Raw genomic sequence first — 14,914 nt, 5'->3', positions numbered from 1 at the left:
CCGTTTGTGTTTGTCAAGCCAATATGGGTTGGGCTCCTGCCAGCCATGTAGGTGATATCCTGGCTGCGGCCTGCTCCACAGATATAACTAATGCTGTCTCCCCTTCAGTTCTGTATGTCTCGCTGACCTAGTTAGCCCGCCATTTTGTTCCTTTCCAGAGGTCTCCCTCGTAGCACAAGTGTGTGTCTGTGCCCCATCGGAGGTATCACCTCGGGCACAGCGCTTCTTATTTTGTTGAGCCGGGTTTGGGCATATGCTGGACTGTGGGGTGGGGACCTGTATGGTAGCTGCATCTGTGTCGTGGTATCACGTTGGGATGCTGTTACATGTATGCAGAGCACCTAGTTATGGCCCTGCAGATACTGCAGGGTATTCCCAGGTGTGGCGGTGGTGCCACAAAGTCTAGCTGCCCCCACCAGCACTCCTCTTGTGTTGTTCTCCGTGTCTCTGTGCCTCCGTCCCTCTGGTGATGTGGAGAGGTGCATCCATGTACCCGCCCAAGTGGGGGGGGGACAGCACGACTCTTCCACGATATCTTCTTGTGCCCCTTACATGGCCAGTGCACTAATCACCACGGGGCAGTGATCAGCGCACCCCGTTTGATTTTATCTGAGGCCAGCCCCAGCCAGTGATGCCAAGAGAGCGTGGATCTAATCAGGCTGTGTATGAGTTTGCACAGGTCAGTGTGAGTCTGCCCCCTGCAGGCCAAATGGGTAGTATCACAGCAGCATCTAAAAGTGTTGCCTTATCAGACTGCCGGACTCCCACGCAGGATAGTTGCTCCACTTTACTTTATCCCTGCAGTCCCCTATTCAGTGCTAGTACGTGGCTCTAGTGTGCTTGGGGAGTTTACATCAAGCGTGGTCTCTTTAGCACAGCAGGTGTTCAGCATATGCCAGTCTGCGGGGGGTGGCCTTGTGCGTTATCTGTGCCCGTAATATCACAACTGTCCAGGGCGCCGCCGCTCCTGTGCGATATGTCCAGAGAAGGACCTCAAGGTGCCGCGCACCTCTCCACCGAGAAGCGGACATGCGGCACAATGTCCCTTTGTCCCCACTACATATGACACGGCACTGGGGTCTACGTTACTGTGTGGCTATCCCCTCAGTGAGAGGGACAGGGGAGTGGAGGGGGGGGGGTCCCCTTACCCTGTGTGTGAGCTGTAGTGGGCACTTCAGTAGCCCGGGTAGTCTCTCACCTGGGAGTGGGCAGGGGGCTGCCAGGTTCCCACAGCACAGGATCTGCTGTTGCGTGGTGGCAAGGGTGTGAGTCTGCCACGCCTCAGTCCCCACTTGCTTGCTCAGTCGTGGGTGAGGTGTGCCGCGTTTGGTGACCCCCTCTCTCATGCAGCCCTCCTCCGCTTGGGGGGTTTGCATACCACTGCCAATGGTGGGCTGCTCCTGCTCTGCTTGCAGATCATGGGACCTTGTGCTGAAATCCCTGGGTTGCGTCTCAGCACAGTGCGTTCAGAGAGCAAAACCAGTCTCGCCCACAATGCAGGGGGCTGTACCTCCTCCCGCCCAGTGCAGAGGTGCACAGTGGGTGCCGAATGGGGTGCAGCTCACAGCAGTGTTGGCGGGTCGGGATTCTCCGTTTGGTGTCTTTCGTCCTGTTCAATTGCGAGGTGCTGCCTCTTTCTTCCTCTATGACGCAGGTCCGGCGGGGAGCAGACTTCAACGTTGTGTAACTCCGGCGTTATGAAGCAAATTCTTCCAATCTTCGAACCGCTTGTGGAGAGTAGATTTATGATGGTCTCCGTGCAGTTTTGTGAGAATCCGGGAATATTTCAAGAAGTTGTCATGCTGGACCCAGTTGGTCATCCACCGAGCTCAGGCAGGGACCTGCATGCAGCTCAGCTCTCGACAGCGCCCCCCCCGTCAGTTCAGTGTTTAATATGCATCAGCGTTTAAATGTTAACTTTGCCTTTTGTTCAGTTTTCAATATGCCTTGGATTTCGCAAAGTCAACTTTTTCATTTAGTTTGGTATTAAATATGTGCATTTTCATTCATTTGCATGGCCCGTCACTTACTTGTGGCTCTTTCGGAGCTCCTGTGGTGCGGGTATGCCTCCCTGACACTCACCTGCCTTCTCTGCTCTCATCCGGTGGTTCCTGTGACTTCCTTTCCCTTCCCGAAGTCCGGACCAGCCACTGTAGCAAGCTCTGCTCACTCGCCATGTGCTCCTGCTTCACACCAGCACTTATGCAGCTGGATTTCAGACGTGGACAGCGTCCTCTGCATTCCGGGCCCCTTGGCAGCTCCTGCTGCACATGCTGCTGTTCCGAGGCTCCCAGGCTTGTGGGGGATATGAGGCCCACTTACATTGGGTCCCACAACTCCTCGGGGACATCTGCCGGCATCCTGGTCCCTCTTCCTGGACCACCATGGCTGGCTCCTGTCACAGGTCTCCTGCTGCCCCACCAGTTGCTTCACCCGTCGCTCTACCCGTCACTCTCCTTTATGCTAGGCCGGTCTCCCTTTATACACCTGTTGCCTCTTATGCCTGACCATAATTACAAGATAACACCGTAGATCCCTTACTGCTATGTATCAAAATCAACATGATTAAATTGTTCAAAAAAGTACCAAACTCTGGTATCATGCATTTTTATGAAATTCTCTGAAAACAAAAAGGGCAAATTTCTAGAAAGTTATTTGAAAAGTTTATTATTTAGACAAAGAAAATCCTGATGAGCATAAAGGTTGTAATAACAAAGAAGTATAACAGAAATTGTTAAAACACTCACAGTTGTAATTCACAATTTTGTTTAAAGAACAGAAAACAATCAATTATTCTTTTTTTGAGAAGCAGAAAAAAATATTTTTTAAAATAGGTTCTTCTTTGTTGTAAAGTCACAAAGAAGAAGTAAAAAAGGAATGGAGTACTAGTGGAGAGAAGATATATGGACGGTTCTTAAGGTAAACAGTTCTTCCTTCTCTACACAGAAGAACCGTATCCTCTCAAACTCTAACTCCAATATTCCTAATGACAGGTCTGCCTACGTGTAGGTGTCAAAAAAATATTTCAAGAAAAATCAAGGTTGACATCATCACAACAACGTTTCGGCTGAAATGCCGCCTGTCTGGCCATAGTTTCTTTACATAGTTGAAAGTTGCCTTCCTCAGGGCGAAAGAACCTCACAACAGTTTAACCCTGTGGGGAAGCAGACATGAAAGAAAATGAAATTAAATTTAAAAGCATAATGGGAGCGAACTCCAAAATTTGAGTAAAGTTGCCCTTGTTGTTTAAAAGAGAATAAATTAGGAAATAAATTACCTCAATTTTGTAGGCTGTGGATAAGTTAGAAAAACAGGCGTGAAAACGGGCTCAGGGGCCCACAACAGTAATGCCTGAAGAGTGGAACCAACAGGGCCCTTGGTGTAACTGCATCGAGTTAGGACTCACATTGGAAAAAAACAACAACTGAAATGGAAGGGGGAACTTATCAGAATAAAAGTGAAGAAAAGTACAAATAGAGGTTATCCAAATGGGGAGAGGAGTGTAGAGGTATGTACTCACATGTGGATTAAATCCTGTAACTAGATAGCATGCACAGTTGAAAGGTGCAGTCTGTGGAGTATATAGTGCGGAGAGCACATGCGTCGGGTAGCCTAGTGTGGTCCCATATCACTGGCATAGAAGGTGTACAGCCTCTGAAAAATAGAAAATGATGAATAGTGTTAGAAGAATGGACAGATATATACTGTAAACACTAAACTGTGTTTAAGAAAGAACCCACGAGAAATCGTGTTAGAAGAATGGACGGATATATACAGTAAACACTAAACTGTGTTTAAGAAAGAACCCACGAAAAAATCGCGTCTTACCTATAACGACTTGACCAAAGTATAATGCAGATGTACGAGGGGAACAGCCTTTCTTGAAACCCTCTCGCAACACTCTGCAAAGCGAGCACGAATGTTCATATAGCCTAAAGAGGGCAGGAGGCCTAACTCGCCATTTCATTGGGCCTAAAAACAAGATGTGTGGATAGGCTGAGAGCTGCCCCACCTGCATGTCACTCACTTGGGTGGATACAAAAGGGCGCCATGACAGCGGCCTCTGTAACGTCAACTAAGAGAAGCTGCCGCGCCGGAAAGCAGACAGAAGCCTGCGGAGAAGCGTCCGGCTGGGGAGCAGAACACATGCTGCTGGAAGGAGGCAGCCGCCCGCAAGGCAAAACCCAGGTGTGGGATGGAAGCCAAAACATGTTAAATTGGACTGAAATCCTCATTAAGTCCATTAATGTGAGTGGATAAACGATGGATCCATCGAGCCTCCTTCTGTAGGAGGCAGTGGGTTATGTTGGGCGTATTTTTGACCACATCCAGAATCCACCATAATATGTCATTAGCAGAGTGCTGTAGCTCAATGTAGTGACTTACTAGGGGTGCGGTAAGTGTTTTACACCTGATTCTAGATCGATGTTCTGATATTCTAATATGTACCGGTCGTGAAGTTTGACCAACATACCGAAGGCCACACGGGCATTGGATGCAGTATACCACATGTGCGGTTTTGCAGTTTGTCATAGTGGTAAATGTCCATGTTTTTGGCCCAATTTTGAACTCCTTCATTTTCCTGGTGAATTGACAGACAGAGCAAGATCCACAAGGGAAATGCCCTGTGGTGGTCCTCAGGTCCCACAGACCTATTCTGGGGGCGGCTTTCTTAAGGGAAGAGTGCACAAGTTTGTCACGAATATTGCTGCCCCTCTTGAAAGCAAAGCGGGGAGGAGGTGTGTCTGGCAGATTTATTTTGACAATGGGCCAGTATTTCGAGATGAGTTTTTTAATCTCGAAGGTCTGAGGCCCATGGGTCAATACACATGTCATCTGTGAATTGTTCTTATCCAGTACTGAATTGGAATTTTGTTTGGGCGTGAGCAAATTGTCACGGTCAGTAAACCGAGCCCTTTTGTACGCTTGTGTGATCAATCGTTTAGGATAACCTCTGTCTCTAAGGCGACTACTAAGCTTATCTGCTTGTTCATAATAATCAAATAACTCGGAACAGTTTCGCCGGATCCGGAGAAACTGGCCATAGGGTAGATTATCCCTAATATGCCGAGGGTGATTGCTGGAGTAATGTAGGAGAGTATTACGGGCTGTGGTTTTACGGAAAAGCGAACACTTCAATTTTCCAAAATCATCTTTAATTATTAAGTCTAGAAAAGGGATCTGAATATTGCTAGACTCCATGGTGAACTTGATATTAGGATCAACGTTATTCAACCAATCAAAGAAGAGTATTAGCTCGGCTTTAGTGCCTGTCCAAATAAATATGATGTCATCGATATATCTCTTCCATTTGGTTATAGAATAGCGGAAGGGATTGGTGGAAGATAGAATGTGACGAGTTTCAAATTTGAACATAAAGAGAATCGCTAGGCTCGGCGCAAAAGCAGCCCCCATGGCCGTACCTTTTACTTGTAAGAAAAACTGGCCATTAAATTCAAAATAATTTTTGTTGAGAGCTATGGCCATAAGTTCCAAGATGAAGTTATGTGGAACGCGATCCTGAGAATCATATTCCAGGAGAACTTCTCGCATGCATTCTATCGCTTGATCTTGTGGAATGCTAGTATAGAGGGATTGAATGTCCATTGTCACCAGTAATTGAGTAGTGTTGTCAAATTCAAGATTTTCAAAGATAGTAATAGTGTCAGTCGTATCTCTGAGGTATGTCTCAGTTTTTACGCTAATAGGTTTCAGAAATACGTCAATAAATTTGCACAGTGGTTCTAAAATCGAACCACAGCCTGACACTATTGGTCTTCCGGGTGGGTTTTCCTGATTTTTATGTATCTTAGGTAAAGAATACATAGTCGGAATACGACTTTGACTGGTAATGAGAAATTTAGATTCTTTTTCCGTAATCCATTTGCGATCTAAAGCAAATTGTACTACGCTTTCAATTTCTGTGCGAATGTCTCGGGTGGGATCCTTCCTAAGTTTCTTATAGCTGACATCATCTTGTAATAGCGTGTCCATCATGTTGATATATTGAGCCTTAGACATAACTACAATTCCACCTCCTTCGTCTGCAGGTTTTATGACAATGGAGGGGTTGTTGGATAGTTCAATGAGAGCAGAGTTTTCTAATTTAGAGAGATTATGTCTAAGAGATTTCTGTTTTGAATTACTTTTGAGTTTGTCTAAATCTCGAAGGACACATTTTTCAAAGGTCAAAATTTCTCTTGTGACTTCATTGTCTTGGGGCTTGAAGGTTGAAGGGGCTCGTAAGCCAGTGTCTAGTTCCTGCTCATTTCCTCCATGTTCATTAAAGAAAACTTTGAGGCGCAATGTTCTAAGGAACCGGCGAACCTCAAGTTCTGTTTCAAACCAATCCGTTTTTTGTGAGGGCACAAATGAAAGCCCTTTCGAGAGAACTTTAATCTGAGGAGATGTAAGATCAATTTTGGCAAGATTAAAAATTGGTATGTCGCTTTGTTCAACTACCTGTTCAGACGACGCCGTCCGCGAAATTGGCGGCGCGGTTGTTGATAGGGGGGAAACCATGGTTGCCCCCAGAAAGGCCCTCCGGGGCCACCTCTGCCTAAAAAAGGCTGCGGTGGTAAAAAAGGTTGTTGGGGTGGGTGATTTCCAAAGGCTTGTGGTGATTGCCGGTCTTGTCTGGCCTGACCGTCTGAGCTGCTACTGCTAGAATTGGAAAAAGACACCCACCTACGTCTGCCTTTATTTCGTGGTTGGGAAGTTGACTGTGTTTTGGCGGCTTCAATGTATTCCTCTGTGATATATGGGAATATTTTATCCACTTTAAATTCCTGTATGTCAAACTGAAGTTTCTTTGTTTTTTTGCTTAGAGTAGTCGACTTAAAATCGTCAAAGAGTTTATTAGTTTTCACTAATTGTTCACGAGCGTTAGAGATAGTAGTGTTCTCTAAAAAGGTTTTCTCTTCCTTTTCAAGCTCCTTCTGTATTTCTGCCCCAAGACGCTGGGCAGTTGTTATGGTAAGGACCATAAGGTCCCTACTGCATTTAATGGCAATGTGGCTAAAGGTAGTAGTGTATTCCTTGTCTGTAAGAAACAGACAAGGTTCATTGCGAACTATCAATCCCGCCGGGATGGTGTCAGCCCTTAAATACTCACGGAGGAAATGTCCATGGAGTTCTGTCCTAAAATGCTTTTTTTTGAGTTTCAATATGTCGTCACAACACATGGATTGGGCAACCCCCACTCCTGATCCTAATTGATCAAATAAAGACGGGCCTCCTATAATCTCAGCGGTTTGTTCAAGCGAATAGCTGAAAGTTTGTGCTTCTGCCATTCCGTATTGCTTGACCAATGGGATCCCAACAGTGGGGATGCAGAACTACCAAGGGTAGGCCATGGAAGCCACTCCCACAGCCAAGGGGAAAAAAAGGTTATAAATACCTGCCTCTGAAAAACATAAATTAAGTGTGTTCTTCAGGAATCCTCATTAATTGCGAGATAGCTATAAAGAACGATCCCCAAGCAACCAGGTTGCTGAATATACAAACAAAGAAAGAGGGGGGGGATTTGCCCCATGAGCAGAAAAGGAGGGGACAAAAGACCAAAATAACACTGTAGATCCCTTACTGCTATGTATCAAAATCAACATGATTAAATTGTTCAAAAAAGTACCAAACTCTGGTATCATGCATTTTTATGAAATTCTCTGAAAACAAAAAGGGCAAATTTCTAGAAAGTTATTTGAAAAGTTTATTATTTAGACAAAGAAAATCCTGATGAGCATAAAGGTTGTAATAACAAAGAAGTATAACAGAAATTGTTAAAACACTCACAGTTGTAATTCACAATTTTGTTTAAAGAACAGAAAACAATCAATTATTCTTTTTTTGAGAAGCAGAAAAAAATATTTTTTAAAATAGGTTCTTCTTTGTTGTAAAGTCACAAAGAAGAAGTAAAAAAGGAATGGAGTACTAGTGGAGAGAAGATATATGGACGGTTCTTAAGGTAAACAGTTCTTCCTTCTCTACACAGAAGAACCGTATCCTCTCAAACTCTAACTCCAATATTCCTAATGACAGGTCTGCCTGCGTGTAGGTGTCAAAAAAATATTTCAAGAAAAATCAAGGTTGACATCATCACAACAACGTTTCGGCTGAAATGCCGCCTGTCTGGCCATAGTTTCTTTACATAGTTGAAAGTTGCCTTCCTCAGGGCGAAAGAACCTCACAACAGTTTAACCCTGTGGGGAAGCAGACATGAAAGAAAATGAAATTAAATTTAAAAGCATAATGGGAGCGAACTCCAAAATTTGAGTAAAGTTGCCCTTGTTGTTTAAAAGAGAATAAATTAGGAAATAAATTACCTCAATTTTGTAGGCTGTGGATAAGTTAGAAAAACAGGCGTGAAAACGGGCTCAGGGGCCCACAACAGTAATGCCTGAAGAGTGGAACCAACAGGGCCCTTGGTGTAACTGCATCGAGTTAGGACTCACATTGGAAAAAAACAACAACTGAAATGGAAGGGGGAACTTATCAGAATAAAAGTGAAGAAAAGTACAAATAGAGGTTATCCAAATGGGGAGAGGAGTGTAGAGGTATGTACTCACATGTGGATTAAATCCTGTAACTAGATAGCATGCACAGTTGAAAGGTGCAGTCTGTGGAGTATATAGTGCGGAGAGCACATGCGTCGGGTAGCCTAGTGTGGTCCCATATCACTGGCATAGAAGGTGTACAGCCTCTGAAAAATAGAAAATGATGAATAGTGTTAGAAGAATGGACAGATATATACTGTAAACACTAAACTGTGTTTAAGAAAGAACCCACGAGAAATCGTGTTAGAAGAATGGACGGATATATACAGTAAACACTAAACTGTGTTTAAGAAAGAACCCACGAAAAAATCGCGTCTTACCTATAACGACTTGACCAAAGTATAATGCAGATGTACGAGGGGAACAGCCTTTCTTGAAACCCTCTCGCAACACTCTGCAAAGCGAGCACGAATGTTCATATAGCCTAAAGAGGGCAGGAGGCCTAACTCGCCATTTCATTGGGCCTAAAAACAAGATGTGTGGATAGGCTGAGAGCTGCCCCACCTGCATGTCACTCGCTTGAACAAACCGCTGAGATTATAGGAGGCCCGTCTTTATTTGATCAATTAGGATCAGGAGTGGGGGTTGCCCAATCCATGTGTTGTGACGACATATTGAAACTCAAAAAAAAGCATTTTAGGACAGAACTCCATGGACATTTCCTCCGTGAGTATTTAAGGGCTGACACCATCCCGGCGGGATTGATAGTTCGCAATGAACCTTGTCTGTTTCTTACAGACAAGGAATACACTACTACCTTTAGCCACATTGCCATTAAATGCAGTAGGGACCTTATGGTCCTTACCATAACAACTGCCCAGCGTCTTGGGGCAGAAATACAGAAGGAGCTTGAAAAGGAAGAGAAAACCTTTTTAGAGAACACTACTATCTCTAACGCTCGTGAACAATTAGTGAAAACTAATAAACTCTTTGACGACTTCAAGTCGACTACTCTAAGCAAAAAAACAAAGAAACTTCAGTTTGACATACAGGAATTTAAAGTGGATAAAATATTCCCATATATCACAGAGGAATACATTGAAGCCGCCAAAACACAGTCAACTTCCCAACCACGAAATAAAGGCAGACGTAGGTGGGTGTCTTTTTCCAATTCTAGCAGTAGCAGCTCAGACGGTCAGGCCAGACAAGACCGGCAATCACCACAAGCCTTTGGAAATCACCCACCCCAACAACCTTTTTTACCACCGCAGCCTTTTTTAGGCAGAGGTGGCCCCGGAGGGCCTTTCTGGGGGCAACCATGGTTTCCCCCCTATCAACAACCGCGCCGCCAATTTCGCGGACGGCGTCGTCTGAACAGGTAGTTGAACAAAGCGACATACCAATTTTTAATCTTGCCAAAATTGATCTTACATCTCCTCAGATTAAAGTTCTCTCGAAAGGGCTTTCATTTGTGCCCTCACAAAAAACGGATTGGTTTGAAACAGAACTTGAGGTTCGCTGGTTCCTTAGAACATTGCGCCTCAAAGTTTTCTTTAATGAACATGGAGGAAATGAGCAGGAACTAGACACTGGCTTACGAGCCCCTTCAACCTTCAAGCCCCAAGACAATGAAGTCACAAGAGAAATTTTGACCTTTGAAAAATGTGTCCTTCGAGATTTAGACAAACTCAAAAGTAATTCAAAACAGAAATCTCTTAGACATAATCTCTCTAAATTAGAAAACTCTGCTCTCATTGAACTATCCAACAACCCCTCCATTGTCATAAAACCTGCAGACAAAGGAGGTGGAATTGTAGTTATGTCTAAGGCTCAATATATCAACATGATGGACACGCTATTACAAGATGATGTCAGCTATAAGAAACTTAGGAAGGATCCCACCCGAGACATTCGCACAGAAATTGAAAGCGTAGTACAATTTGCTTTAGATCGCAAATGGATTACGGAAAAAGAATCTAAATTTCTCATTACCAGTCAAAGTCGTATTCCGACTATGTATTCTTTACCTAAGATACATAAAAATCAGGAAAACCCACCCGGAAGACCAATAGTGTCAGGCTGTGGTTCGATTTTAGAACCACTGTGCAAATTTATTGACGTATTTCTGAAACCTATTAGCGTAAAAACTGAGACATACCTCAGAGATACGACTGACACTATTACTATCTTTGAAAATCTTGAATTTGACAACACTACTCAATTACTGGTGACAATGGACATTCAATCCCTCTATACTAGCATTCCACAAGATCAAGCGATAGAATGCATGCGAGAAGTTCTCCTGGAATATGATTCTCAGGATCGCGTTCCACATAACTTCATCTTGGAACTTATGGCCATAGCTCTCAACAAAAATTATTTTGAATTTAATGGCCAGTTTTTCTTACAAGTAAAAGGTACGGCCATGGGGGCTGCTTTTGCGCCGAGCCTAGCGATTCTCTTTATGTTCAAATTTGAAACTCGTCACATTCTATCTTCCACCAATCCCTTCCGCTATTCTATAACCAAATGGAAGAGATATATCGATGACATCATATTTATTTGGACAGGCACTAAAGCCGAGCTAATACTCTTCTTTGATTGGTTGAATAACGTTGATCCTAACATCAAGTTCACCATGGAGTCTAGCAATATTCAGATCCCTTTTCTAGACTTAATAATTAAAGATGATTTTGGAAAATTGAAGTGTTCGCTTTTCCGTAAAACCACAGCCCGTAATACTCTCCTACATTACTCCAGCAATCACCCTCGGCATATTAGGGATAATCTACCCTATGGCCAGTTTCTCCGGATCCGGCGAAACTGTTCCGAGTTATTTGATTATTATGAACAAGCAGATAAGCTTAGTAGTCGCCTTAGAGACAGAGGTTATCCTAAACGATTGATCACACAAGCGTACAAAAGGGCTCGGTTTACTGACCGTGACAATTTGCTCACGCCCAAACAAAATTCCAATTCAGTACTGGATAAGAACAATTCACAGATGACATGTGTATTGACCCATGGGCCTCAGACCTTCGAGATTAAAAAACTCATCTCGAAATACTGGCCCATTGTCAAAATAAATCTGCCAGACACACCTCCTCCCCGCTTTGCTTTCAAGAGGGGCAGCAATATTCGTGACAAACTTGTGCACTCTTCCCTTAAGAAAGCCGCCCCCAGAATAGGTCTGTGGGACCTGAGGACCACCACAGGGCATTTCCCTTGTGGATCTTGCTCTGTCTGTCAATTCACCAGGAAAATGAAGGAGTTCAAAATTGGGCCAAAAACATGGACATTTACCACTATGACAAACTGCAAAACCGCACATGTGGTATACTGCATCCAATGCCCGTGTGGCCTTCGGTATGTTGGTCAAACTTCACGACCGGTACATATTAGAATATCAGAACATCGATCTAGAATCAGGTGTAAAACACTTACCGCACCCCTAGTAAGTCACTACATTGAGCTACAGCACTCTGCTAATGACATATTATGGTGGATTCTGGATGTGGTCAAAAATACGCCCAACATAACCCACTGCCTCCTACAGAAGGAGGCTCGATGGATCCATCGTTTATCCACTCACATTAATGGACTTAATGAGGATTTCAGTCCAATTTAACATGTTTTGGCTTCCATCCCACACCTGGGTTTTGCCTTGCGGGCGGCTGCCTCCTTCCAGCAGCATGTGTTCTGCTCCCCAGCCGGACGCTTCTCCGCAGGCTTCTGTCTGCTTTCCGGCGCGGCAGCTTCTCTTAGTTGACGTTACAGAGGCCGCTGTCATGGCGCCCTTTTGTATCCACCCAAGTGAGTGACATGCAGGTGGGGCAGCTCTCAGCCTATCCACACATCTTGTTTTTAGGCCCAATGAAATGGCGAGTTAGGCCTCCTGCCCTCTTTAGGCTATATGAACATTCGTGCTCGCTTTGCAGAGTGTTGCGAGAGGGTTTCAAGAAAGGCTGTTCCCCTCGTACATCTGCATTATACTTTGGTCAAGTCGTTATAGGTAAGACGCGATTTTTTCGTGGGTTCTTTCTTAAACACAGTTTAGTGTTTACTGTATATATCCGTCCATTCTTCTAACACGATTTCTCGTGGGTTCTTTCTTAAACACAGTTTAGTGTTTACAGTATATATCTGTCCATTCTTCTAACAGTATTCATCATTTTCTATTTTTCAGAGGCTGTACACCTTCTATGCCAGTGATATGGGACCACACTAGGCTACCCGACGCATGTGCTCTCCGCACTATATACTCCACAGACTGCACCTTTCAACTGTGCATGCTATCTAGTTACAGGATTTAATCCACATGTGAGTACATACCTCTACACTCCTCTCCCCATTTGGATAACCTCTATTTGTACTTTTCTTCACTTTTATTCTGATAAGTTCCCCCTTCCATTTCAGTTGTTGTTTTTTTCCAATGTGAGTCCTAACTCGATGCAGTTACACCAAGGGCCCTGTTGGTTCCACTCTTCAGGCATTACTGTTGTGGGCCCCTGAGCCCGTTTTCACGCCTGTTTTTCTAACTTATCCACAGCCTACAAAATTGAGGTAATTTATTTCCTAATTTATTCTCTTTTAAACAACAAGGGCAACTTTACTCAAATTTTGGAGTTCGCTCCCATTATGCTTTTAAATTTAATTTCATTTTCTTTCATGTCTGCTTCCCCACAGGGTTAAACTGTTGTGAGGTTCTTTCGCCCTGAGGAAGGCAACTTTCAACTATGTAAAGAAACTATGGCCAGACAGGCGGCATTTCAGCCGAAACGTTGTTGTGATGATGTCAACCTTGATTTTTCTTGAAATATTTTTTTGACACCTACACGTAGGCAGACCTGTCATTAGGAATATTGGAGTTAGAGTTTGAGAGGATACGGTTCTTCTGTGTAGAGAAGGAAGAACTGTTTACCTTAAGAACCGTCCATATATCTTCTCTCCACTAGTACTCCATTCCTTTTTTACTTCTTCTTTGTGACTTTACAACAAAGAAGAACCTATTTTAAAAAATATTTTTTTCTGCTTCTCAAAAAAAGAATAATTGATTGTTTTCTGTTCTTTAAACAAAATTGTGAATTACAACTGTGAGTGTTTTAACAATTTCTGTTATACTTCTTTGTTATTACAACCTTTATGCTCATCAGGATTTTCTTTGTCTAAATAATAAACTTTTCAAATAACTTTCTAGAAATTTGCCCTTTTTGTTTTCAGAGAATTTCATAAAAATGCATGATACCAGAGTTTGGTACTTTTTTGAACAATTTAATCATGTTGATTTTGATACATAGCAGTAAGGGATCTACGGTGTTATTTTGGTCTTTTGTCCCCTCCTTTTCTGCTCATGGGGCAAATCCCCCCCCTCTTTCTTTGTTTGCATAATTACAAGGACTTGCCTGACCCTGACAATTCCTTGCAGGCATCTTCTTGGTCCCTGTTATGCACAATAGGTCAGTTACACACCCATACAACACCTTGCATAACACTCCAATACAAAGTACTGTCAGGCTCCCCGGTTCACAGCCCAACCCTCCTCATGTCCCATCACCTAGGGTGCAGGGGAGACGCCATCACCGATGGATCACACGCAGAGGACGGTGTGGTTTGTTTCCTCGTCTCCAATGGCAACTGCCATGGAGATTGCGATCGGGCTGGAACAGCCGATCGCGATTGCTTCCTCGTTTCACATCAACTTCCCGATCACGTGCACGGAGCCCCACTCACGTGATCGGGAGGCGGCTCGCATAAAAGCCGGGAGCTTTGAATCACTCGCCGCTTCACAGCTGTTCTCTAACACTGTTCGGCGTTCTTGACTCTTGGTTTTGACCTCATCGGATTTCGACCTCAGGCTTACTCTCACGGATTTGATTAACTCTTGCTCCTTGGATACGGTTGCCGATACTCTGCACGGATACTGGTTCTTTGGACCTTTGGTTTGCGCATAACGGACTGCTTTGGATTTTCCCTATCTGTTCACTTGCTACAACCTGGATTTTGACCCTTGGATTGTTTACGACCTTTCTTCTGTTCATTCTTGGAAATCATTACGGGTTCCTGGTGGTCAGCTCGTACCTACCTCCAGGTACTTGACTGTTTGAATCATCGGCGCTCCCTTGCACCAATTCCTCAGGCTCCCTTCCACTGAACATAGGTAAGAAAGTATCCTTTATTCACTCTTAACTAAAGCACTGTCTTTGCCTGTATTAACCCCGACTTCCTTCCAACAGCCTCTGGAGTCCTCGGCGCCACCTGATTCTACAACCAACAACCACCTGTGGCCTCAAAGCTCGCACAGGGAGTGTTTATCTTTCTCTCCCTGTGGGTGATTTGTGGACAGAGGCTCCATACTCTTCAATACGTGGCAAGTCTCGACAGTCCCAGTACCAAAATAGTGAAAAGGCGTCATCTGCATGCCT

General features: G+C 44.1%; 1 protein-coding gene across 1 annotated transcript; it reads right to left on the bottom strand.

The window, feature by feature from the left end:
- Window positions 1–2,560: 2,560 nt before the first annotated feature.
- On the bottom strand, window positions 2,561–5,389 carry LOC138489305 (uncharacterized). The gene is made up of 2 exons (XM_069617005.1): window positions 3,521–5,389; window positions 2,561–3,424 (listed from the first exon to the last, which is right to left on the bottom strand). Exon 1 carries the CDS (start codon window positions 5,374–5,376, stop codon window positions 4,213–4,215), a length of 1,164 nt encoding a protein of 387 aa, XP_069473106.1. The 5' UTR covers window positions 5,377–5,389; the 3' UTR covers window positions 2,561–3,424; window positions 3,521–4,212.
- Between the last annotated feature and the right edge of the window lie 9,525 nt (window positions 5,390–14,914).

Source organism: Ambystoma mexicanum, chromosome 9, assembly GCF_040938575.1.
Source record: "Ambystoma mexicanum isolate Mex_15411 chromosome 9, UKY_AmexF1_1, whole genome shotgun sequence".
Taxonomy (NCBI): Eukaryota; Metazoa; Chordata; class Amphibia; order Caudata; family Ambystomatidae; genus Ambystoma; species Ambystoma mexicanum.
The sequence above is the reverse complement of the archived record's forward strand: the minus strand, read 5'-3'. Positions and strand labels throughout refer to the sequence as shown.